Source organism: Helianthus annuus, chromosome 16 (assembly GCF_002127325.2).
Source record: "Helianthus annuus cultivar XRQ/B chromosome 16, HanXRQr2.0-SUNRISE, whole genome shotgun sequence".
Taxonomy (NCBI): Eukaryota; Viridiplantae; Streptophyta; class Magnoliopsida; order Asterales; family Asteraceae; genus Helianthus; species Helianthus annuus.
In genome coordinates this window covers 56925780-56952911 of record NC_035448.2, presented here as the reverse complement: position 1 = coordinate 56952911, position 27132 = coordinate 56925780, and the positions used below count along the sequence as shown (strand labels likewise).

At 33.7% G+C, this 27132-nt stretch overlaps 2 protein-coding genes across 11 annotated transcripts; both read right to left on the bottom strand.

The window, feature by feature from the left end:
• Positions 1–3949: 3949 nt before the first annotated feature.
• On the bottom strand, positions 3950–8624 carry LOC110916013 (single-stranded DNA-binding protein, mitochondrial). Of its 10 annotated transcripts, none has more exons than XR_004884208.1 (9): positions 8378–8624; positions 6434–6506; positions 5868–5976; positions 5670–5800; positions 5382–5590; positions 5214–5314; positions 4761–4820; positions 4373–4544; positions 3950–4169 (listed from the first exon to the last, which is right to left on the bottom strand). XR_004884208.1 is itself a non-coding variant. In XM_022160763.2 (7 exons), exons 2-7 carry the CDS (start codon positions 5932–5934, stop codon positions 4153–4155), a joined length of 585 nt encoding a protein of 194 aa, XP_022016455.1. In that variant the 5' UTR covers positions 5935–5976; positions 8378–8621; the 3' UTR covers positions 3950–4152. The 10 variants fall into 10 exon arrangements, 2 of the variants coding, with proteins under 2 accessions (XP_022016455.1, XP_035841617.1); XR_004884213.1 differs by having other exon boundaries at positions 5670–5797; positions 8378–8623; XR_004884207.1 differs by having other exon boundaries at positions 5868–6506.
• Positions 8625–16202: 7578 nt separating this feature from the next.
• LOC110915203 (probable RNA-dependent RNA polymerase 5) lies at positions 16203–24464 on the bottom strand. The gene is made up of 19 exons (XM_022159864.2): positions 24014–24464; positions 22471–22891; positions 22250–22388; positions 22082–22156; positions 21836–21998; positions 21522–21732; positions 21305–21392; positions 21079–21222; positions 20916–20984; positions 20768–20839; positions 20573–20679; positions 19986–20134; positions 19668–19893; positions 19357–19582; positions 19141–19283; positions 18892–19060; positions 17265–17403; positions 16829–16992; positions 16203–16651 (listed from the first exon to the last, which is right to left on the bottom strand). The coding sequence occupies exons 1-19, from the start codon at positions 24330–24332 to the stop codon at positions 16406–16408; spliced, it is 3270 nt and encodes a 1089-aa protein (XP_022015556.1). The 5' UTR covers positions 24333–24464; the 3' UTR covers positions 16203–16405.
• Positions 24465–27132: the final 2668 nt, after the last annotated feature.

The following is a 27132-nucleotide window of genomic DNA, read 5'->3' as shown; positions in this document are numbered from 1 at the left end:
AACCCTTGTGATCATTCATGTCATATTCAACCATTTGCACACTAGCAACTGCTAACAAATACTATCATTTACGTACATATAAAAGACATGTGGTATACTTTTCTAATGTAATTAGTCGTAACTATAAAAGGTATATAATAAGGCGAGTTAGGTTTTAAAAGTCGTAGAATTTAGTATTATTGTTATTATCTAGAAGAATTTGGCTAGACCGTTCATGTTTACAAGTCAAAATTTATTTATAACAATAATGTATGCTTGTCCAAAATAATGTATAAATCGACCAACACTCACATAAGTCCAAGTTTAATTTAATTAGATTTAAGACCATTTATTTTAGTATATGATTTGACTTATAGTTACCCTTCACTATCAATTTATAAACAATCTCATCAGTTTCTGAAGAATACCGATCATTTTTTACAAATATAAAGTTTAGAGAAAGTATAATTAATTTAAGACTTAATTAGTTTGCAATGAAACGTTCAAATATTTAATACATATATTAAAAAAGTGAAACCAAATACACATATTGAAATAGTCAAAACTTTCTTAATCCTTCAAGAAAGGAAGCACAAGACTTTCACATGGTTTTACCTTTGGCTTGGTCCTTCCTTTGAACAAAAATAAAACGTCTTTTTAGGACATTTATATGGTCAATATACAACGACTATAGAGCAAGTCTTTTTTTATTTTTATAAATTCTCACAATAAAACTCTTAGTAAATTATAGTTTAATCTATTGACACTATTTCATCTCTTTAACTTAACAAACTTCTCATTACCTTTTTTTGTTTTTATTTAAAAATATTATATTTTACCGTATTTTTGTACATAACGTTTATGTAAATTCAAATATTTGTTGCGGTATATTCATTTTTATCAAAATTACTTTGAAAATCAGATAAAAATTAACGCATCACAATAGAGTGTTTGAAATTATAAAAACTTATATTTAGAAGTCACAAGAAAAAACAAAAATATATTATAAATTAAAACCTAAAAAGATCATTAAAAACATCATCATCATCATACTCACTAAATCCAATCAATAGCAAATCTAAGGTAAAGTCTGAGGAGGGTAAGATGTAGACATCTGACATGAGCGAGGGTGTGTATATATTTTTAAATACTTTTTACTCGTTTATCAAACTTTAAATTTATAAAACACGATATAACACTATCACTCTCTACAACACGCTTAGGGCAAATGCACCCATTGTTGGCGTAGTATAGTGACGGTAAGATACTGAGGTCGTCCAATGACACAACAACTTTTAATACGAGAATATCATCAACGTCTAAGCTAACCAAATTTTGAGAAAAGATTTTTAATAAGTAAAATAAAGTAATAAAAGAAACAAATAGATAAAATAGAATCACTTGGTTTCGACTCATCTTTTATGTATCATTTGATGATTTCCGCACTTTGAATTTTTTAAGAGATTATCTTGGTTATAGTGGCACGTCCCTCTTTTGGAGGCAACGCTACCCTTGGTCATATTGGTCTGAGTCAGTAGGGATACAGTCCCGCAAGGCCGGAATATTGAAAGATAATTAAGTAAGTTATTAAAGCAAAATGTGGCATGTCCCTCTTTTGAAGGCAACGCTACCCTCGGCCATATTGGTATGAGTCAGCAGGGATACAGTCTCGCAAGGCAGGTTTAAAGTTTTAATAGTAGTTTATTTATAAGGGATTCAAGTTGTTCTTACTTCCTCTGATTCGATGCTATCTGGCTCAAGGGAAGTCCTAATAAGGTTGATTCAAGTCCTCGCAAGATCTATGCACTGAACGAGAAAAGAACTTTACCCAAACCACCATTCCTAACCCCTTCCAAACAGTTAACGTGCTTTATATAGACCGTAAAGACACGAATGATTGAATCAACAAAACTTGAAGAGATGATAGAATAAAGTTCACTTTTAATATAAAAACTAGATATTAAAGTCATTAATACAAACCCAATTAAAAAGTCAACCAAAGCTTGGAAATCAAAAGTAATACATAAATAATTTGTCATCACCAAGTGATGTAAGAGATTAGCCAAGCATGGCCTTTGTTTGAAAAAAACTCTTACGATCAATCTTGGATCCCGAGACTACTACACACTCAAAAGATGGATGAAGGTGGTGGATGATGGTGGTATTGTGGTGGTGGAGTGGTGACGGGTGTGAGAGAAGTGGTTTCTCAAGGGATGGATTGCAATTGAACTAAGCACCCCTATTTGCAATTGAACTAAGCACCCCTATTTATAGTTGTTAGTTTGAAAACCCTAATCTGCTCCTTTGAAGAATCCACCCGAAATTTCAACATAAGTATGAAAATCAAGTATTCTACTCCAATTGTTATTTGCGGGTGGATTCTTCAAAGGAGCAGATTAGGGTTTTCAAACTAACAAAAGGAAAGAAGATTAGAGCGAACTCCGGCAAACCGTCTCGATCACTGTTAGTTATAACACCTTCTGACATCATCTTCTCATCCTACTTAGTAATTTGGAGCGAATTAATTTCAGGGATGTTGTTTTAGATGTAAAGAATTGGGTATAGCGGCGAGGGGCTTTGATTTTCAGAAAAGAAAACCTAATACATATTTGTACGACACGTGTCAAGTACTCAGGGAACATAAATTGAGTAAAAAATCAAGAGTAAGAGCGTGAAATCATGACACATGTACTTATTTTTATTTATAAGTATGAAAACATATTAATTCAACCCGTGTATCACGCGGTAACTAACCTAGTAATAATAATAAAGATAGAAAGTGGGCTGAGGTGGCGCTTTAGGGAGGAGGCACCTTATGGAGTGGAAAAGACCGACTATGTGTCGTGCATTCTACTTTCTTTTCGTTGATGTAAAATTATTGTGTTCGGGTGTATGTGGACCTCATTTGTAAGGGGCTGTTTGATAACTTCTGAATGGTTAAGTGCTAAACCAGTAAGATGTCTGAACCATTAAGTGTTGGTCTGAACCATTAAGAGCCAGTATAATGCTTAACCGTTCAGAGGCAAATGTCTGACCAATTCAGATTAGAGATCTTAACCATTCAGACTTAGTATAATGCTTAACTATTCAGAGGCAAATGTCTGAGCCATTCAGACATTTGTTCGTGAAACAAACAGTCTGAACCATTAAGTGTTGAACCAATAAGAGGTCTGAATCATTAAGAGGCTCAAGCTAAACAAAGAGCCTAAGTTGCATTGGAGTTTTATATCGGTGGTGATCCCACTAATTGGTTTCCTTAATCAAGTGCTCTATTCTTCGATGTACATCATAATTTTTTGTAATTAAAATAAAGAAAGTGCTGTAATCTTCAACCATACTTTGTAAATCAAATTAGTTTTCATCATCTGTAGAAGATCATGATGTCTGTGTAAAGTAAGGGAAGGTGGATGGGTTTGGAATTAGGTTTTTGAAGAAAATGAATTATGTACGCATTTGGGGTTATACACAAAGAAATGACCAAAAGGCCCTTTAAATTATAAGGTAAAAGACAACCTTGTCCCGGCCAACTATCCATTGACTAACACCAAATGTTTACAGGGGTGTTATTCATTCCAATTGACAACCACAGAGACTCGAATGGTCGTTTTTTTTTTTTTTTTTTCAAATAGGGTTTGTATGTGAGAACGGGTGTAAACCACGGGGATGGAAATTATACTTTGCTCTTAATTCTTACAATCATAGTCCTAGCACTTAGCATGGTGTTCAAAACTGGAGATTCATATGAAAAATTTTCAACTAAACTTGCTACAAATCTACTTCAGAAAACCTAATATAGAAGAGCTTAATAAGTAGCATGCAATACTTGTACATTGTTTGTTACAGCTAGAGAAAACTTGGAAAGTTTGTTATGCTTTCCCATTTGGGTACCAGCAAAGCATGAGTGGTTAAAATCAAAACTTTATGTACGAATTTCTGGAAGTTGATCTTCATTATGCATGCCACAATCATGAAAACGCAATTCAATTTCTGCTTATGTCCAGATTGTAGTTTAAACTAATGTTGTCACTAAATAATTAAATAAAAAAACAGCACTGTGCAGAATAGAATGTTTGAGCATATAATATCAAAAAGAAAGAAAACATGTCAGATAAATCTTAAAACAAGAATTTGCTCAACTTCAAGGTAATGAGCTAACACAACACTTTGGTTAAATTAAATCAATCCTTCACCTGACACCAATAAAGGGAAATGGTCAAAATCAAAGATATATAAGTTAAAACTAAAACGTCACAAAATAACAACAATTACCACCTTTTTCAACATCTGTTTCAAAATCATCAGTTTTTAAAAAGGTTTCAAGGTCATCATCATCATACTCAGTAAATCTCACCAATAGCAAAGCTAAGGTAGGGTAAGATGTAGACAGCCTTACCTCTACCCCGTAGGAATAGAGAGGCGGCTTCCAGTGAGACCCCCGACTCGATGGTAGTTTTGCATCAAACCTTGGACATCACTCGGCAATTAAGACAAAGGCCAATTAGTGCATGTACTCTCTTGTCTTTCGGCTATCAACGCCACCACATGATGCATAATTAACCATCCCCCTCTTTTAACATTATTTTCACGAAATTAGTAAAATAACGTTAAAATTAGTGCACTTTCACTTTTGCCCCCTGAGCGCCCACACATATATATATACGTTATATGCACATACCGCAAGCGGGGCGTAAAGGTCAATTAAATAATTATAAGGGCAGTTCAAGAAGCTAAACAAAAGTATTTTTGCTATTCTATGAAGTGGTAAAAGAAGTGCTACTTACGTAGTTCATCGAAGGAAATAATGTTGATGCTTTCTCCTGTTTTGAAGAGGCGGATCTTTCCTGCATATTCCATCATTTTTAGTCATCATGCTTCATTCATCAAAAAGAGTATGATATGTGCGCGTTGGTTGGTTGTGTAACGAGTTTATTGCTTGTGATTTGAGAGTTTGAAGTGTAAGGACTAAGGAGAAAGAGTAGGGGTATACGGGTCATTATATCATTAATTGTATTGGAAGAATTGGACAAAGATCAAAACAGTTGTTTCAGATAACTCATTATCACATGGTCACTTTCAAAACGCACATCCAAACACCGTTTTAATTCCATGTAATGGTATGGTAAAAAAGAGTTTAACAAGCTCACAATTTTTTTAAGAAATGAAACACAAACTACACTTAAGTGACAGATAAGTTATATTTAAGAAATGATTTACTTAGTAAAAAGGGTAAGTACCATCCCGTCGAATGCAGATCTCAGGTATGTTTTTAACTTCACCATTGATACTATCGTTATAAACTCTTGTTTCAATATCACCTTCTACATAAACTGAAGAGCTGCACATCATGACAAAATAAAGATACAAACACACATAATAAAAATAACTATGTAAAAAAAAATTACTTTTTGGTGAGTTGTTGAACGGCATAAGCACCAAGTATTTCATTGTGCACAGCAATTCGGTGCCATTGAGCAGGTTTTGGCAAGTCTTTGGCTCCAATTGTTCGTTGATCAAACATGCCACCCGTCCCAACTGTAAAAATGGTCACAGTTTTACCATTTCTTAGGATCTTTTGCAGAGGTGCTTGCCCCACCTTTCCGCATATAATTGCCTGTAATAAAAATAATCCCATAACTTGACTTGGAATGTGAAACGTAAATATTTTGATGAAAGAGTAAGTACCTACCTACCTTATGCACACCACGGAAGCCCCAACCTTTTCTGGGATCAACCCCTTGCAACTGTAACTCGGGTTTTTCAGGGAGGAAATCATCATCCTCTATGGGAGCAGATGAAGAGTACAGATTCTTCGACCTTCCTACTATGCACATGTATGTGTATTGGTCAAAATCCCATTTTATAAAAACAAAATAAAGAGGGAGAGATACCTAATGAAGGAGTGTGGGAGACCACGCGTAGCGATCTTGTGAGCTTCGTAGCAACTGAACTCATCATATTTAGCACTTCAACTCCTAGCCTAGGTAACAAATTTGAAGTCTAAAATGGGGTAAGGCTCAATCGGGTACAATTGGAATTGGGTTTTTGATCAAACCAGACCCCGGTACTACACGTATAGTGGGGTACCTTGTAGGGCCGAGTATGGTTATAATATAATGCATTTGACCATCGGTACTAGAGGTATAGGTCGGGTCCGGTTTCTACCCGAAAATTGGGTACAACCAATAATGTTTAAAATAAAATGGATATGACTGTTGGAACCAGTTCCTAATGGTAATATAGCCATTTGGAACCGGTTATTTACCATTTTAGCCCTCCTAATTTACAACTTAGTATAAATAGGTGTTGAATGTTTATGTTTGATTACACCACTTCTCTAATTCTCAAACGCTCTCTAAAATTAAAAATGGCTTAAACCTCTCAACCTTTTTTCTATCACCAACGATGGCAAACAATGAAGAAGTTATTTTGGCGCTTGAAATATTAACAATCTTACAATTTGAAGTGTCAGCAGTCGTAGGAAGTTTAGAAAAAGATAAATATTGACACTTTGATCGCTTAGACATGTCCTGATATATTCAACAACAAAAGTTAAAAATCAAAATAAATTCATAAAGGGCCTTGAACAATTATCTGATGAAAATCGTACACATTCATCATTAGTAATCAATAAACAAAGAAACAATTGCAATTTGATTATAAGTATCATGAAATAGTAAAATGTCATGAATAAATCGGATAAGAAAATGTTTATGTTGACATACTCAAAGTAACTGTTTTACTCGTCTAATAGTAAATGACACATTGACCGGTACTTATAATGTTTTATACATGGTTATAATTATTTATACATGATTATAATGTTTTATACATCTACGCTTAGGGTAATGATTACATTAGTATTTTAGATGTTTATTGTTCTTCCTATTAGTGGGGTAGGGGCACTCCACTAGTGATGAAATTCCGTCACTCACAACATCCAATCAAGTTCCGCCACATCATCGAGCTTCGTTCCGTCACTAGTGATGGATTTTAGTGGAAATGCCCATCACTAGTGATGGTTTCTTTTTATTTTAAAATATAAATTAACAATAAAACAAGGGTAAATTACACTTTTCGTCCTTTATGTTTGTATCGGATTGCAACGGATAGTCTTTAACTTCAATAATTACAGTCACAATCCTTTATTTGGAAAACGCATTACACCTTTCGTCCTTTAACACTAACCCAATTAAAATTTTCAATACACTCTAGTCATGTTCATTGCACATGAGGGCAATTCAGTACACTCTAGTCATGTGCATATCCATCTATTTATTAGTCAAGGGCTAAGATTAAATGAGTGAAATTGAAGAAAAAAAGGAGGCACGTGAGTTTGTCTACGGACATTCTAGTCAATCCAATGCAATAGTTTATCTCTCCTCCAATTCCCCCCATTTTCTAAACGTTAATAACCATTCCATACGACATTATTTTTTTTATAAAAATTGCACCAAAAAACGAATGTTTTTTATCTTTAATATGAGTATATTATTGCTATATTTTCAAATTTTTTTTGAAAACCCAGTTGCGTAAAGCGCAATAGACAAGAATCGTTCTGTTACCCTAGTTAGTGGTTTTTGTTATGTAATATCACTATTTTACCATAGAAGTTACTTTCCGTCCTAAGCGGCTGTGCTTATTGTCACATTCCTGTTTTGCTCATGATGTTATGCATGTTACAAAGTGAAATGTAGGTTGCTATCTAGAAAAAAAAAGCTTAGTGAAAATAGCCTTTTAGCAACCTAACTGAACTCAAACGCATGTGAGCTGACTAGTAAAACAGTCACCTACAGTTTCCATCCTAATGTGGTGGATATTGGTCATGTTGCGACGACTGATAGTTGATCCCTGCCTATTTGGACCCGTTACAAGTTAGCAAGTTTCATAAGGGAAAATCATTTTGACCCTTTGTAGATTTTGAGTAGACCAGAATTAACCCGTTCAGATTTTTTACCCAATTCAACCCGTTTCTTGAAGAATGTGTCATGATTGTTGGATGCAGTGTTCATTTTGTTTTTACATACATTGATTCCACCACTAAAAGGATAAATATCAACGAATAATAAGTCTTATCAGAATTCATAACCATGTCACATATCTGATTAACAAATAAGGGTATCATATCTGGAAAGGAAGGAATAATTTAGCTAAGTTTGCTGTTCACTAGATGATAATTTATGTGGATGGTTCTGTGTGTTCTTTGAACTTCAGTTCTACAATCGTCCATGTATTTGTTGCTCTCATTACGTTTTCATTAGTTACTGAAAAAACAATTCCAAGTTGATGTACACAATTTTAGGCACTTGAATCAACCATTCAAAATCCTAATCCTTTTAGCATGAATCAACCAAATATCATCATAAAAACACGTATAGATTAAACCGTGATTTTTACTAACCTGGAAATGAGAATGATAGTGAAAGAGAAAGTGATGAATCTTCCTTCAAAAAGGAAGGAAGTTGCTGTTGCCGTCAGTCAATCCTTAGAGAGAGAGAGAAAAGGGGGAAATGTTTGTTGAAAGAGAAGGATATATATTTTCTGTAAATGATTAGGGAGTGATGCTAGGGTTTTGGCAGCTGGTGTCCACCCTCATGTGCGGCTCCTATGAGAATGATTAGTTGCCGTCGATCTTCACTTGCAGGAGAATGGGGTTCGAGATTCGAGAAGATGATGGTTGCAAGTAGGGGTGTAAAGGAGCCGAGTCGAGCCGAGCCCAAGATCGATCAGGCTCGAGCTCGAGCTCGTTTAACATATGAAAGCTCGAGCTTGAGCTCAGCTCTATTCAAGCTTTATTTCTAAAGCTCGAGCTCGGCTCAAAAGTATTTTTTCAAGCTCGAGCTCGGCTCGGACTCGACTCGTTTAGTATTTATTAATTAATTTTTATTAATTATAATTATTGTTATACATATAGCTTAGTTATTTTTTTATATTATATTAATGGTAAATATTATTATTTAAATATATGTTTAATATATTAATAAAAAAATATATAAAAAGAAAGCTCGTTAAGGCTCGCGAGCCGGCTCGAGCTCGATAAGCGAAGCTTGGGCTCGGGCTCGTTTACTAAACGAGCTTATTTTTAGGCTCGGGCTCGAGCTCGTTTAAGCTCGGCTCGTTCGAGCTTTTTTCGAGCCGACGGCTCATTTACACCCCTAGTTGCAAGAGAATGAGGTTGGAGAAGAGGATGAATTAGGGTTTGAGTTTGGGGGATGATAAGTCTACTTCTTTTATGTGGTCAAAGTGATTAATTAATTTTATAATTTTAATTAATAATGTGTTATAATAAAATTATAATGATTATTTTGCCCCTGAGAAAAAGGACAAAATACCAGAATTTAATATGAGAAATATGAGCTGATTTTATTTTTTGACCAAAATGGCAAAAAAAAATGAAACCACAGGGATCCAGATGCAAAAGGTTTCAAATTTAAATTTGGACTAAAGTGATAAAAGTGACCAAATCTTAGGGACCAAAATGACAATTTACTCTAAAGCAATTAGACGTTTGGATGAAAATCATAAAAAGTCTCAAAAGTGAAGAGCAATATGGTAACAAAAAAAGTTGTTTTGGATGAAACTGTCAAAATGCCCAAACTTCAGGGACGATTTTAGCATATTATATTTGTAAAATTTTATAAATAAAGTATTTTTCTATCATAATTTTTTTTCAGTTATTTCAAAAGTCAGGTATGTTTTTGAGAAAATAACTTCTTTTTGAATTTTCTTTCCCTTTATAAAAAGCAAAACTACGTAATTTTGTCATTTTCGTCCCAACTTTTCATAAAATTGAAACAAGTGAATTTTTTTTTCATAAATCCTGGTTCGAAGCCTGCCTTCATCTTTTATTTTTTAAAGCCGGATTCGTTATCATGTTTGTGTATTTATACGTATTGAGTGACTTAAAACACATGAATTTTTGTATAATTAGTTATGCATGTGCACCACACCCAAAGCTCATGTATTTTATACATATTGAGTGACCTTTACAATGGTTAACATCAATGAAGGGTGCTGTTTAGCGCCCCCTTTAACCAGCCTGAGGCGATGTTTGGATCGTTAACAAAGTGATGTGGCTACAAGCGTGATTCCACACCATCCAGCACAACTATATAAACTTATTATAAAAAGGCAAATTGGAAAATAATAATCTCATCTTTCTGAAATTGGCCGATAATAATCCCAAGTCAGTTATTAGCCAATAATAATCCGACCTCATCCAATTTTTTTTGTAAAATAGTCCGCCGTTAAAATAGCTTAACGGAGTTAAGCTTTTTTCCGAATTACAAACCGATGTTTTAGGGCTTTTGATCAGAACGAGGATACGAATCGATTGATGTAAAACTTACCTCAAAATACTGCCCCCAACCCACGAAAATGGTGCTTCAATTCGGGTGTTTAACTTCCAATTAACAAAATTCAAGCCATTTCGAACACAATTTCGAGGTTATGCGAGGCAAGAAAGGGTTCAACTATCTGTTTCCAGTAGCCATAGTTTTTAGGTTTTAGAGTGAAACTGAATTTGTGAGAGTTGTGGGTAACCTTTTCTTGATTTGTTGTAACATTCCCAAAATTTTCATTTATATAAAATATATAAAAACTTATGAGACATCATGAGTAAGCTAACCAATGGAAAAATAAGGTATTTTTGGGCAAGCGTAGGAACCGTTTAATAACTAATTTATAAAAATATATTATATTTGAACCTACTCCGTTTTTGATGAAACAAGGTTCAAAATGTAGATAAAAATATGCTCGTCCTAATGGCATATTCATTGTTTTATAAAACGTCATATTTTAGAAGTTATCAACGCCAAATAAGTGAAGCTGTTAAATTAATTATAATGATAAAATAATATTAAAATCTTAAACTAATAATTGAAATATAAATTAGTGAACGTGTACATGATAAGAAGAATGACTCATGAGAAGACATTTAATGAATTGTGACTACGTGGACTTGAGGCTTCGCCTCCAAGTCAAAATGCATATAAATAGAAGCAAATTCTGCGATTTCCAACTGCTCACTTCCTGTCGCCTATTGCTATGTCTCTTTATATGTAATATACCTTCTTAGCATTACACCCCTAAGTACTACAAAGCCATGTCTCGTTTTAAGTATTGTAACCCCTGATCACTAATGCCCTGTCCGATTGACGTAGGGCCCCGTAACGTATGTCAAGGCTCTGCCTAAACTCGTTGGGGTTCTGTCTCGTGACGTAGGGATAAAGTAGAATTGGGTCGCTATACTTAATGTGAGAACACTATCTATTTTATTAAATAATCCAGGAGTTGTACCCAAAATATAACAACTTTCCTAAAAACACCCATGACACCCCTACACTTCCTAAAATACATCCCGTATGGGAAAACTAAACCCGAAATATAATATAGCATTGAAAATAATGGGAAACCAGAAAAAGTAAGTTGAGGCGGGCCGCGTAGACCCACCCCAAACTTAACGCGGGCCGTGTAAGAGTGTAACTGGACTCCGCTGAATTCTTTAGTTCATGCGGGCCGCGTAAGGCCACACCCTTAGTTTATGCGGGCCGCGAGGGTCCCAATTGGTGGCGCAGCCCGGTGATGACACGTGTCATCATCGTGGCAAGGCTAGATCATGACCAGGACAAGCTACGCGTTGACCCAGTATTGACGCGGGCCGCGTAAGCCTTGCCTGTTCTTTACGCGGGCCGCGTGGTAACCAGTTTCAGCAACTATATAAGGAACGCATCGGATTTCAATTCAGTTCGTTCATTTCTTTCTTTCTCTCTTAATTTCTGAGTAGTAGAAGTAATACCCGGGTATAATGCCCCCCTAATTAGCGAAGCTCTGCCTCGTTGTAAGTATCATAACCCCTGGATACGTATTAGATACTCTGCCCGATTGATCTGGGGTTCCGTAACGGCTGTCGTGGTTCTGCCCGACGTAGTCGTTGGAATACCGTCTCGGGTAGGGTATTACTAATGTTAAAATGGGTTATTATACTAACGCGTGTGCATTGTTTATTTAATTAGACTATAACCAGGGAATCACAAAGGAAAGCCCTATAATAGCCATGTGAGTTGATCCTTCTTTTTATGAACTCATTTTTGTGAGTTAATCCTCTTTTTATATACTCATTTTTGTGAGTTGATTCGCTTTTTGTAAACCTTTTTGTTTACTGTTCTTACAAAACCTCACTTAATTAAATATATAAAAAGCAGTTATTGAGTATTTGTAAAGAATACAATTATAGTGGGTATGTTGGGGTTTTGTATACAAAATGGGTTACTGGCGTGGTAACATCCCATATGTTGAGTATGACCGTACCACTGATGTTAATTGTGATGTCTTGGATACAAATGTAATTGCGGATGTGCCCTCAATACTGCAAATTGGTTTTAGTTAAACTTGATTAAACTAGGATTCACTCACCAGTATTTCTTGCTGATAAAATGTTTTTAAACACGTGTTTCAGGTAACTTAGTGTGAAGCCAATAAAAGCCAGCTGGAGAGCACTGAAGGCTTGGAAAAGTGGCTATAAAGTTACCTAAAATAAAATAGATGTTTTTATTAATAAAAATAGGATTTATTCCTATGAAAATGTGTGTACTACAAACTTGGGTTTTACCCATGTGTTTAATATTATGAAAATATGGTGGTTTTACTCTGATAAAAATATTTCCTAACTACGGTCCTGATGAAAAATTCCGCTGCCAAATTAGACAAAACACGATACCACCGAAACTGGCTCACGACCGCCCGCTCCCGAGATAGGGGTCGGGGGTTGTGACATTTGTAAAGAGTGTAATGGCAGCCATAGGAATCAGTTAGGGTTGATAGATCAAAAAGCTGCAGCCCAAAAAAAAACGTGAACAGTACTTTCGTGAACAGTGACGGCGGCTAGGGTTTGTATATTAGGGTTAGGATGGACCAGCTCTGATACCAAATCAAAGCGTATATTTGGTTTGTAATTGTAATTGGTTTTTATTGATTATGAATAGAGAATACAAGACCCTATATATAGATAAACTAATTACAGTTTAGTACCCTCAATAATAATAATCTTGTCTATCTAAACAATTTAGTCTAACACTCATCATTAATAAAAAGCTAGATGTTAACTGAAAAATCTGACCAAATTTTGCTTTTGTATGAAAATGACAACAAAATTGAAACCAAAGGGACCCAGATTCAAAAGGTTTGAATTTTGGACTAAAGTGACAAAAGTGACTAAACCTCAGTGACCATTTTGGCAGTTTACTCGAATTTTTATGTTAAACTCCACTTTTTTGTGGTATTCCTCATGTATCATTTTTAGACTAAAGTAATCTAAACTCATGGACCATTTTGACATTTTATTCCTGTCTTTATCAAAACTACGTGTCTATATATATATATTTTTAACGACCAACAAAACAACATAAAATGTTTTTATAAATAAAAAGGGCAATATTTAGAAGAGTCAATTACACAAATGGGTCATGTGTTTTATACCTAGTTTCGCCTTTAGGTACTAACTTTTTTTTAACAGGTTTAGGTTTTATGGTTTCAATTTTTTAACACCTTTGGGTACTAACACCAAAATTATCAATATAACGACTAAAATACCCTTCCATTCTTTTTAATTTTATCAATGTAACACCTTTGGGTACTAACACCTAATTTTATTTAAGTTTAAATCAATTTTACAAAATCATTTTTTTATTTCCATCCTTTTATTATATCTCTTAATTAACACAAAATCTATTTATTTTTTTTATAAGTAAATATTTATATATAATTATTTAAGAAATGATAAATAATTTAGCACGATAAAAGTTGCTCAAAATCCTAAATAATTAAAAATTCAATAGATATAATAATAGTTGGTAATGTGCAAATAAATTATTATTAAGATATTAGGTTAAAACTCCGTGTATTACACTTGTTTAATGTATTAAACTTAGTTTTAATTTTTGTAATTTTAAATATATGGGATTAAATAATATAAAACCAATAACAATAATAATAAAAGACTGTATCTTATCGGAACTAAAGTGCTTCCTAAGCACATAGATATACAAATAAAATAGAAACGTCATGGTTTAATCACACCGTCTCAAAATGTGCCAAGTAATTGATCGTGACAAACAAATCAGATTAGATTATACATTTTTACGATTTTACTAAAAAATATATTAAATTAGTTGTAGTTATTTTTAAACAGTTTTTCTCGATTATGCTACATATCTTGATATATTAATTTAACTAACTTTCAGATATTATATTCGTATGTTTTCAAGATTGCTATGGATTTTAACAGATACTTATTATATCATTTGTTTCATTATTTAATTTATATTTTAAAGAGTTTTTATATATTCATAATATTAATCAGATATTTATCTAGCATTATTTAGTAATATTATTAATAAATAAAAAATGGAGCGTAGTTTTCTGACTTTTTTAATTTATATTTATAAATAAAAAATTAAAAAATAAAAAAATAAATAGATTTTATGTTAATTAAGAGATATAATAAAAAGATGAAAATAAAAAAAATTGATTTTGTAAAATTAATTTAAACTTAAATAAAATTAGGTGTTAGTACCCAAATGTGTTACATTGATAAAATTAAAAAGAATGGAAGGGTATTTTAGTCATTATATTGATAATTTTGGGGTGAGTTATAAACTTATAATGCAAAGGATTTAAAAATAAGAAGGGTAAGAAGCCACCAGAGAGTGAGTGACAAGTGTCCTAGGAGGAATTAAATGGAAAAGGTAATTTTGTCTACAAGAGGAAAGAGAATATGGACATTCAAGTCACATGCTATTTCCCCCCCCCCCCAATTTTTAAAACTCCGTAACTTTTTTATATATCATTTGGTTTTAAAAAAATTATACCATAAAATCGACTGTTTTTTTATCTTTAATATGAGTACCATATTGTTATATTTTTCAAAAAAAAAAAAATAATCAAAAACCCAGTGACATATTACACAATGGACATGATGTAAAACACAATGTAAAGTAGATCAAAAACACAATCAATGACAAACAGATAAAGGCACAATAGACAACATACTAAAACACAATGACCATAACATATAACACAATGACGATAACATATAACACAATAAATATCGGACTAAATAAAAACACAATTGATGACAACAGATAAAAGACACAATTAATGACAGCAGATAAAAGACACAATGTAGAGCAGTGAAAACACAATAGAAAACAAACTAAAAACACAATACACAACAAACTAAAACACAATGAACAAGATAATAAAAAAAAATTGATCAAATTATTAAAACACAATAGAAAACATATTAAACACAATGACCTGAACTAATAACACAATTTATAGAAAACCCAGATATAACACCATCTTCATTGTGTCATATATTGTGTTATAGGTTCTTATAAAAACGCAATGGATAGAACCCAAATTAACATTGTGTTATAGGTTTTGATAATAACACAATGTATAGAAACTCTACTAAAACGTAATGACCAAAACCCAATTAAAAGACACAATGAACTGAACCTTTAACACAATGCGAAAAAACCCAGTAAAAATGAAATTTTTTATTTTATTTTTATATGATAATATGGTACTCATATTAAAGATAAAAAAACGCTCGTTATTATGGTGAAATTTTTTTTAAATGTCGTATGAAAAAGTTATGAACGTTTTAAATCGATGGGGGAATTGACATGTGCCTTGCATGTGGAGAGAGAAAATCCATAAATATAGGATTTCCTTTATGTCCTTCTATTATCTTCTTTTCCCTACAACTAATCTCAACCCTCAAAATCTAAGATCAATGGACTAGAAATCTTCTTACCTTTCTTATTTATTTTATCCTTTGTATTTGATCATAACCCTTGGTGTTAATACCCAAAGGTGTTACAAAATTAAAACCATAAAGCCTAAACCTGTTAAAAAAAAGTTAGTACCTAAAGGCGAAACTAGGTATAAACCACATGACCCATTTGTGTAATTAACTCTATTCAGATAAAAAAGAAACTTAGGATTTAATTTTTTTAATTTAGGATAGGCCGTTAAAAGCATGTCGCACGTCTCTTTTCTTTATTTATTTTAGAACTCGGTTTTTTACTGTATACTTAGAATTTTTTACATATTTTCCTCTTCTCACTGTAAAAGAGGTTACAAACATGGATATAATGAGTAAATATAGCTTCTTCACCGTTATTTTAAGAATATAAATTAAGGTTTTGATAACAAAGTGATGTTTTTATGCAAAATCAAACTTGCCTCCGCTTTCTCGATGCAAATCCTAAACCGAAAGAAGTTAAAAAGCGTCTCAGCGTATATTTACATCTTTTTACAAAATACATCTTCGTACACGGTCATTGTTACTCTACAACATACTACATTTATATACACTACCGAAGGGATCGTAAAGAAACATAACTTACTTCAAAAGAACTTCTTAAAATATACCATCAAATGCTGAGGAGAGAATTGTAATTTCTCTTTCTCCCGTCTTCATACAGTGACTCTTCCTGTGATACGCGCAAAGAGCTGAACCAGCAACTTTCCAGGCAAACCCACATTTTGCAACATCTTTTATGCTTTTCGCATAATCATAAGTAACATGGTAAATCGCGAGCGCTTCATTGTACACATCCTCAATGTTACGCGTGCTATCTTTAAAATCCGAGGCACCGTATAACATCTGGGTCATAATTCGTTAGTATTGCATAAGCTTTTTTGTTTACTTAAAAGTTATACATAAGTAATTATAAGTAGAGAAATGTAAGAATGACAAACACTTGTACATGCTTTAACTGTCTCTGTGTGTGTGCCAGTCCAAATTTATTGTAAACTGTTAGATGAATACATACGTACGTACCTGCTTATACTTTGTGATCACACTGCTTGCAGCATCGTTTTTCGATTGGTCGATGTCTTTCAGTGCATTCGACATCTCCTGTTTATAGGTTCGGTATCTTTCATTCCACGTGTTTAAGCAAGAATGAGGAATACTGACGTTGAATTCTGGCAATTTCCAGATTTCTGCGCAAAATCATGTAAAATGGTATATATTAAAATAATAATGAAAACGAAATCAATCGATCCCGATGAAGAAACCTGAAATATTCAAAACAGGTATTCAGATAGGGAACCAGGTAAGGGATTAGCTTTAAAAGTTTGCATGGGTATTAGCTTTAAAAGTTTGCATTAGGATTAGCACTAATGCCACACCACCGCCAACCACACATGCACGTTGCGTCGTGTTAACTCGCAGAATTTGAACGAAACAAAATGTACTAGTAGAGCAGGCTCACCTTGTACTGGTAACTTCTCGTTTTTACGATTCTGAAATTGATCAAAAATCTTTCCAAGAATAGAAGTGGAATGATATTCTGGTTTTCGACCCATATAATGAGGATAACGTGTGGCTTTTAAATTATTAGGAACTACAACCTGGTTCAAGAAAGAGTGTCAAAGATTAATAATTTAATAACAGTGTGGGTTTTTGACAAAATACTGACCTAACCCGAAATTCATGGGTTTGGGTTTAGTCTAAATGGGTTCAGTCATTTTCGGGTTAAACCTATGAACACATTTAGCTGAAGTGCTAAACATACTGTGTTCAGGGTGACCTAGAGAGCTCGCGATTTGACCCGTTTTTTAAAAAAAAAAATTAAAAATGTGTTTATGTCATAACTTAAACTGACAGATAGCATATGCCAAATGTTGCAGTGTGTAAATGGAAAAAAAAATTAGTCATAATGGTGACTATATGTCAAGAGTTGCTCATTCTTTGTATACCGATGTTTGGAACAAAAAACCAAAAAGGCTATAGGTTGATCCTATGCAGTTAATGCGGTCCAAAATCAAATATCGGTCAAGGGCCGATATTTGAGATATAGGTTATCGCGGTGGGATATCGGTAATTTTAGTTTTAATATTATACAGAATATATATATATATATATATATATATATATATATATATATATATATATATATAGGGTAGGGATCCTAAGAGAAGTCCACCCTATATGAGAAACTTGAGAAGCATTCTGGACCACACATTTTTCTAAGCCTTTCGTAATATACACATATGTATAGTTTAAAATTGACTATATACATATATGTATATTGAGTTATACACATATGTATATAGTCAATTTTAAACTATACATATGTGTATATTACGAAAGGCTTAGAAAAATGTGTGGTCCAGAATGCTTCTCAAGTTTCTCAACTAGCCTATCACTTCTCACATGATCCTAACCCTATATATATATATATATAGGGTTAGGTTCACTGAAAAACCATTAAAAACTGGAAAACCGAGAAAACTACTACCAACCAATCAGACTGATCTATTTTTACTTTTCATTTCCTTTAATTATTAGGTTAGTATTGTAGAAATAAAAATAAAAATTTAAAAATATATGTAGATTGACGAGCTACATATATGTAGCTTGAGAAGGTACACGTCTGATGTATCTACATGTAGTTCACGTGCTACATAAATTAATCTCATCGATCTACATATATTTTTTTTTATTTTCTTTTTTAATATCCACGAATAATAGTAACATATAGAAAAATAGAAAAAAAATTATAAAAAAAATCTTATTCAAAAGTGGTTTTCTCGCAGTTTTCTAATATATTTAAGTTTTCTTATGATATATAGTATTTATAGTAATATCAAAGGTCAAAACTCAAAAACTGATAATCTTTGAAACATGATCTAATCGTAAGCCATGAAATCTTCATCCGAGTCCACATCAACCAAACCATCCAAAATAACGGTCAATATCACCGATAATATCGGAACCGATATTTTGTAGAGGGCCGATAACTGATATCCCATCGATATTAACTGCATAGGGTTTATCACTCGTTGATAACCAAAAAGCCAAACGGAGTAAAATGTAGGTAAAACAACAGAAACAACCTTTTTGCCACTTTTAGCCGCATCAATAGCATCATAGTGTAAGTCGATCAAATGCAACATCTTTTTCTTGATATCACGCTTCTCATCATCATCACCGTCATCATCTTGCAATGTCAGATACTGATCCATAAATGCCATCCAACTTTCAGCTGTAATTCCAACTACACTACTGCATTGGTACAACATGTTAAATCACACATATAAACACTACAAAAGGAAACAAGTGAGAGAATGAATGAATGAATGCACCTGTGTGTTTTCGGTGAAAAAACTAGTCTAATCAACTCCTTCTCCAACTCTTCAAAAGATAAGTCACTCGGTTTCTTACTAGGTGCATTTGGCGTTGAGTAAATACGTGTCCATGGCTCACACGGTTTGAAGTAATATAACAGCTGGCAACAAGAATGTTAAAACCGTAAATTAGTTTCAATCTACGATCAATAATCATTTTCTATAAAATTCTACCTGAGGATTTCTTGAGACGAAATACAGATCCCCGTCAAAATCGCCAGTTGCAATTTCATTTGCGACTGATCTTCTTCCTTTTGTGGAAAAGAATATAGCAAATTTACCGTTTCCAATATAATCTTCTAATTCTTTCACATACCGAGCGTTTAAAACGTGTATATCTCCAAAATGAAGGCCCGGACTCCTGTACACTAGAACCTTGCCTGATATCTGACCATTCTCACTGCATATTTATAACCCGTATGTAACCTATTTATATTTACTCGCAACTTTAGATAGTAAAAGTAATAAAAAGAGTTAGTTTTTACAGGATAACGCAAACTTCATCACTATTCAAGGTTCCAGTAGGATCAGTTGTTCCCATTAAATAAAAGCTCTCGGTAAGTGGGATTTTTCCTTCACCAAGCCTTTTTCTTTCTTGTTTGGCGAGCTGAGATAAGCGGTACTGAAAGAATGGTTCGGTAAGAGGAATGCGGGCCCCGAACATTTCCATGCAAATTCCAGAATCATCTATATTTTGATAAATGTTTGCGACTGCAAAAGAAGCATGGTAATCAATAAGGATCCTTTGAAAAAGAATTAGATAAAGTTTCTTTGGATATAACGGTTGGAATCTTTAGATTTACTTCGAAATGCTGCACGTCGATCAAAGCATACTCTTTGAATATCGTTTAAGGTGTTTGCTAGTAATTCCAAAAAATATTCTTTAGGGACGCCTCCAATGCTTAAAAGTGCTATCAAATACTTTGATAGTTTAGCTTCTTTCGGTTTATGACTGCAAAAACAATGGAGAGTATATGTAAATTATCTTCTCTATTGAACCCATTAACAAAATAAGGCAAGGCGACTAAAATATCATTTTACTCTTCAACGACTTAAAACATGTAATATGATAATTGATAAAAGTGTAGGGGTGTTAATGGGGTGTGTTCACGGCACGAGTTTTTGTAGGTTGACATGAACACATTGGCGAAGCATAGTGAGGGCAGGAGGGGGCGGCCGACCCCCCGAACTCTTCGCTCAGTAGTGGAGTGTATGTAGTTTTCGTACAGAAATTTTTGGGTATATACATTTTCGACCCCCCGTTTTATAGAAATTATTGGGTATATACGTTTTTGACCCCCCGGTCGGAAATCTCAAGCTTCGTCACTGCATGAACATGACCCATTGATCTGATATGAGACGAAAAGAAAAGGAATGATACGAAATGTACCTTACAGAGACTATTTCGAGAGAATTAAATGATTTTTTATCTGACAATCTTGGATCTTTCTTAACCTTAATCATTGATGGTCTGACTTGTATTGTTCTTGGTTTAAGCTAACACAATCATTTAGAGAAAAATACTGAAGAGTTAACCTTAATTAACACAACAACATAAATTGCTTATAATAAAAACGTTAAGTACCTTCTTGTTAACAAGAAGAGTTCCTTTAACGGCAGAACCCTCGTGAAACAAACGACACTGGATCAGCAAAGGCTGCAAAATTTAAAATAAAGTTACAAATCAACAATATAACCAAACACATAGACCATGAAGCACTAATGCCACTTACCGGTTCTCTAACCAACACCTGTCTTCCTCCTAAGCCAGCTGATCCAGTTTCAGTTTGGATAAAGTCAAACTTCAGTCAACAGCAGCAAATTAACCAAGATGTCACTATAGAGTTATTTATGTACAAGTATTGCAAAGGGAAAAGTTGATTTTAAGTTTTTAACCTCGTAATCTTTAGCTTTCGTAAACTTTGCATCAAGAAAGTCGTTTGGGACCAAGACAGCTAGATCTTCAGATATAAATCCGGTTCCGTCTGTATGTATCGATGGTTCTCCATCTTCATCACACACAGTACAGCCGTTTTCATCCTGCAATCATCGTAAAGTTTTGACTTTCCTAGTATGAGGAAACAAGTCAAAAGGCGATAAAGATAGGGTCAGCAAGTTATACAATGCAAGGGATGTCATCAATTTGTTCTACCGACACTGAAGCAAGATCAACTTGGAGCTTCATCGTTGTTGATAGAATAAGAGAAAGCCTGCATTACAGATACAAAGATTACAACTTTGACCCATTTACTTTAATGGGTCGGGTTGGGTTGGGTTGCGTTTTATCTTAAACGGGTCAATGTGTTGAAAGTCAACCAAAGCATATTCGATTTCCTAACCTCGCATTGTACTTGGCGATGTTAGGGACCGTATGTATATGCATGAAGAGACACCGTACGTCATGGGTAGTTTTGTAATTCATTATCAAATTGTCTCTATCATCCCACGGTGCAATCGATTCCCTTTTAACAAAATAACATGTCACAGATGACCCTCGTTTCCTGTCTTCTTTTTCGTAAGTTTTCCTTTCTTTGCCATCATCTTTGAATACTGAGAAATAACACATGCAGAGCTTATTGGTTATATTAACATAATAAAATATAAAAAACGAAAAAAAAAAGTTGTCGAACATAAAGGTGCATTTTAAAATTACCAAAAAAGCGATAATGTCTTAACCCAACATGAATCCCTGATTCTGCAAATGTTTCGTAATTTCTGCAAGTCGTCATGTCTGCAGCCTCTGCAAACTTGACGGTCAATACGTTTTCATCTCCTATCACCCTTTGTAGATGAGTTCTTTTTGTTATAAGATACGGCTAAAATATAATAAGTAAATGAAATCACATAAAACAGTAATAAGATTATTGAACAAATAAGGAAGAAAAAGGTAAACACAAACCTTAAATTGGTAACCTCCATCAGAACTCACGTAACATGTATACGAGTGTGTCTTCCCGGAATCCCAGTCAAGATTCTGCGAAAAATAAACGAATAAAAAGACATCACTATTCAAAGTCATGACATCCACTCAGTCTTCAACCCGTTGTTACAAAAAAAGACCATGTACCGAGGCTCTATCAGACGGTTGGCAGTAACGGCTACCAAATTTGCTCCACATCCGATCCTCAAAATCAAACATTTGCAACGACTTCATCGAGTTTATTTCGTTTGCATCATCAACAGAGACAACATCCTCCAGCTTGTTTCTGCATGAAAATCTTGGCTTCAACACCGAAAATTCAGATATAGTAATAATAGCACAAAATGTGTCCATCAGTAGCCACTAACCTTCCGATGTAACTATATACCATGAATAATTTCCTGAACTCCAGCTCAGCAAGAATCAGTGACTGATCGCTTATTTTATAGTTTGATGCTGGAGGATCAAATGGTGCAGATAGTTTCGTTTGATCGGGTGAACCACAGTAGCTAGTCCTTGGAGAGCCATAGAAGTTTCGGTCCAGGTGATTACCATTTGTGCCCTTTAAACTAGAGGTAGATGAAACACTGTGGCTAACACTTGGTGCGTAAGCAGGCATTGCATCTTTCAAACTAGAACAAGACAAGCCTGAATTCTGTCGTTGAACACGAGTTTCATGGCCGTTGTTTGTAGCACTATAATACTGACATTTCACAGGACTAGCACTCTTACAACAGCAAGGTGATTCAAAAAACTCCTTCAAAGTTGGAGAATCATGTAATGCACTTTCTGTATCATACAAGCAAAAAATGATATAATCGTAAAAACAATAATCTCAAAAAGGAAAACTTAATAGTAACCAAGTTTTCAAGTGTTTCATGCATAGTTGTTAAAAGTCATCGCCTCTTGCGCCTGAGCCTATTTTCCAGGCAAGGCGAGGCAATTGCGCTTTCAGTCGAGGCAATTGCGCTTTAATTCTCCAGGTGATGGTCCATGCGTAGATTTCCAACGAGGTTCCTAGATTTCCGATATTTTCGTCCAAATTCTCTAAATTCCGGCAAAATTCTAGCTAGGTTTCTGCTTTTATCTAAGGCAAACTACTTTTCTACAGCAGTACACTAAATATTTTAGAACTTTTGGTACAAAATATATGATATTAAATGTTATATAATAGCTTTTGTTTATTTTCTTTGAAGAATAATATTATTTTTCTAATACATAATATATTTTTCATTTTTTTCATCATGCGCTTTTCTTTTCTCAGGCCCTCGCTTTTTTTGCGCCTTGCGCCTAGGCCCTAGGCAAGGCCTATGCGCCTTGAGTGCACCTAGCGCCTTTAATAACTATGGTTTCATGAAAATTACTCATTTTTGCTCCTCTAAAGTCACACAATGCTCCAAAGTTTTTTTTTTTTTTAATTACCCAAATAGAATATACATAACATAGTTACAGATTACAATTTAGTAATATATTTTTTTTAAATCTACATGAACCAGGAGGTTGATGCAAAGAAGGAAAATTTCACTAAACAATAACTTAGTTTCATAATTATTCAACTTCAGTAAATTATTAAAACAATAATAACTACAAAGTAACCAAAATTCATTCATCTTCCTTTCACTTAATTAAAAAAAAAAAAGAAAAAAAGAAACCAACCTTTAACATTTATAAAAAAAAAATCACAATTTTAAAACCCTAACACCTAGATTTAGTAAAATACTTTTGGGGGGAAATTTCTCACTCATTACCACAAAATGCAAACTAAACACCAAATTCCCCCAAAAAGTATAAATAATAATAAAAAAGAAAAACCCTAAACTCACATCAAAAAGCCTGCAAACTTTTCAAAGATTAAACAAACAAAACACTAAATCATGACATAGCTTCCATATAAAGCAATTAGAAACATACTCTGAGGACTGGAACAAGCTGTAGATGAAGGCGAAGACGGATAATGCGGCGATAAACGAACACTCTCTGCTTCACCGTTGGAAGCAGAAGGCAGCGTTCCGTACTTATTGACCATCCAAACAATGTAACTACTGATGTTATAAATCGGTTTGGACGTTGAACTAACTCTTCTCAACACGTCAATGGCAGACTCTTCGGTGATCTTCGAAAGAAATCTCCGAGCAGCGGCGTCAGGCGGTGGAAGAAGCTTCTGGAGGCATATCTCGTTGATCATCCGGTCCACCGTAAACGGCAGCGGAACTTCTTGTTCACCGTTCATCGGAAAAGTTAGGGTCGCCGGAGAAGGATGTGTAACTTGTTGTGTGTGAGAGTTACCGTTGTGAATGGGAATTTGTTTTTAATAATTGAATGTTGCCTTTTTCCCAATGAGAAAAAACATCAACTTTATGAGAAGAAAAGGTAGAATTAGAATCTAAAAAACTTACACAACACGATTGTGTCTAATCAGTTTTGTCACCATCTCTAAAATTTTGTCAGTGGATATATTTTAAAAATCAGTTTTTAAATTATACTATAGGCTAAATTACTTTTTGAGTCCATGTGTTTTATAGGTTTTAACTACTTGAGTTTAAAAGCAAAAAGTTTAACGCCCTGAGTCTTTATCAGGGACGGACCTAGTGTATGGTGTGGGTGGGCGGGCGCACCCCTTGAAAATAAAATGTTTTGTGTTATATACGCGTTAAAATCCCGATCGCACCCCATAAAATTTTGCAACCGCACCCCTTGAACTTTAACCCCATGATAAAGAAGACGTGAAATAAGTGGAAAAAAAGGTCACCGGATAAAAAATTGCAGAGCCGGAGGATGTCGGAAGAAGAGAAGTTTTGTTGAAGACGAAGGTATTTAATATTTTATTAATAAAAGTAGGGTATTGGAGTACAGAAGAAGTTGCTGTAGTGTTTTGATTGGTGGATTTTTGAATTTTGGATTTTGCGCACTATTTTATCTTCTCATTCATATTTTACAGTTGATACAATTAAATCCCCTTTCGTTTTTTTGCTTTATATATCCCTCAACTTCAAGGTTAACTTTATTAAATTGATATTGTTTTGTTTTTTCACTTAGATGTTTTGTGAAAAGCTTTTTAAATAAATAACTAGAATTACGACCCGCCGCAATGCGGCGGGATTCTTTAGTTATAACTAAGTCGATTTAGGACGCGCACGTCATGTTAAACCTGTCAAACAGGAAAAAAACAGACGATGTAAAAATGTTCACCCACACACGCACGTTGCGTCGTGTTAACTCGCAAAATTTAGAACGAAACGTAAAAACGTTAAACCAAAGATGCACGTTGCGATGTGTTAAGTCACAAAATAAGCGAAAAGTTTGTGGAAAATGAAAACTATAAAGGACCAAAGTTGAAAGTAAAAAAACTTGTGAGAATAGATTGTAAAGATAAAAGTTTTGTGTTAAAAGTAAAAAAAAAACAAATAGTTTTGGGTTAAAAGTAATTTATGAAATACTTTTGGGGGTGAAAAGTAAAAAAATCAATTTTGTTTTGAAAAAACCCCCAAAGCCAAGGTTACAACAACAATATGCATAACCATTTTTTCTTTGAAAAACCCCCAAAGCCAAGATTACAACACATAAGTAAAAAAATCAAAGTAGTTAAATCGCAAAAGATGGAAACTTTTGAATTAGAAGTGAAAAATCAAATTAATCAAAGGGGTTAAATTGTATAAGATGGAAACTTTTGAATTAGAAGTGAAAAATAAATTTAATCAAAGGGGTTAAATTAACAAAGATTAAAACTATAAACTTAAATTATCAAAGATTAAAACTTTAAGGTTAAAAAAGAAACAATGATTAAAACTTTAAACTTATATTGTCAAAATTAAAAACTTTAAGGTTAAATGAGAAAATATCAATTTTTTTTTGAAAACCACCCAAAGCCAAGGGTACAACTACCCTTAGCCTAAAGTGGTTGCTTTATAATAAGGTTTTAATAGTCATCTAAAGTAACAAATTATGAGAAAGAAGAAAGATTTTTATCTTTGTTTAATCAACAGTAAACCAATTATTTTAGCATTTAGACTACTTAGTATTAATTCAAACAAAACTCATTGCTAGTAATTTAAACAAAACTATTATTTTGTAGTATTTGGACTAGAAAGTGAAGATGTATTTGTTCGTGAATTGAAGATTTTAAATAAAATAAAATTTTAGCCAAGTTATATGTACGGATTTCAGTATTCTTTTTGTTTGTTTAAATGATTAGTTACAGGTAATCAACATTTAATATTAGGGCTTGAATGTTTAAAAATATAACTGAAAGTTATGGGCTATGGTTGAACATAATTGTTTATTCTGTTTAAGTGTTTAGAGTTGTTTTATGAACTTATGGAGCAAATTATATGTGTTAGGAACAATGAGTAAGAATGTAATGAACTTATGGCGTGTTTAGTATTTTTATATGATATTTTGGATATATTTCAAAAAAAAAACCTATAGAGCACAATTTTAAATACGTTTGTAATTTTTAATGCCGTTTGACGTGTTTTTGATGATTTATAAATTTTAGTTTGATGTTCTTTTGTCTTACATGATCCGACCCGACCCGCTATGAACCGATATTTTTATACAGCTAGGGGCCTAAAATCTTTGAAAATCTTCCGCACCCCCAGGAAAAAATTCCTGGGTCCGCCACTGGTCTCTATAAGCATTTTCTTTAACCATCTGAGTCCAATTTAATACCATCCACCTAATCTGTTAACTACAAGGGCAGTTTAATCATTTACACAAAAAGTACAAGTATCTATGCACAAGGTATTCTTTTCAACTTTTTATATATATTTATATACTCACAAAAGATCAAAAAAAAGTTCTGTAGTCTCTCTCTCTCATCCAGCCCTACTTACTGCATCCAGTCCGATGTCTCCTTCAACTCCGGTGAGGCCATACTCGGCCGCCGCCTCGTCCAGATCGGAGTCTCCGGCGTGTTAATATGGAATGGTTTTCCGATTAGATGAGCAAGAAGGGCAGAACCATGAGTCGATTGGAACAGAGGCAAGGATAGGTCTGAGGCAAAACAAGTGAAACCCTCGGTCACATTGGTC

Excerpts from the sequence above, each read along its gene's own strand:
- LOC110916013 (XM_022160763.2), bottom strand. The coding sequence starts at position 5,934 with ATGATGAGTTCAGTTGCTACGAAGCTCACAAGATCGCTACGCGTGGTC. Across the intron at positions 5,801-5,867 it reads CTCCCACACTCCTTCATTAG|TAGGAAGGTCGAAGAATCTG; the intron begins GTATCTCTCCCT and ends ACATGTGCATAG. Across the intron at positions 5,315-5,381 it reads GTTCAACAACTCACCAAAAA|CTCTTCAGTTTATGTAGAAG; the intron begins GTAATTTTTTTT and ends CATGATGTGCAG.
- LOC110915203 (XM_022159864.2), bottom strand. The coding sequence starts at position 24,332 with ATGAACGGTGAACAAGAAGTTCCGCTGCCGTTTACGGTGGACCGGATG. Across the intron at positions 21,733-21,835 it reads AAGACATTATCGCTTTTTTG|TATTCAAAGATGATGGCAAA; the intron begins GTAATTTTAAAA and ends GTTATTTCTCAG. Across the intron at positions 16,993-17,264 it reads CGAGAAGTTACCAGTACAAG|AAATCTGGAAATTGCCAGAA; the intron begins GTGAGCCTGCTC and ends GATTTTGCGCAG.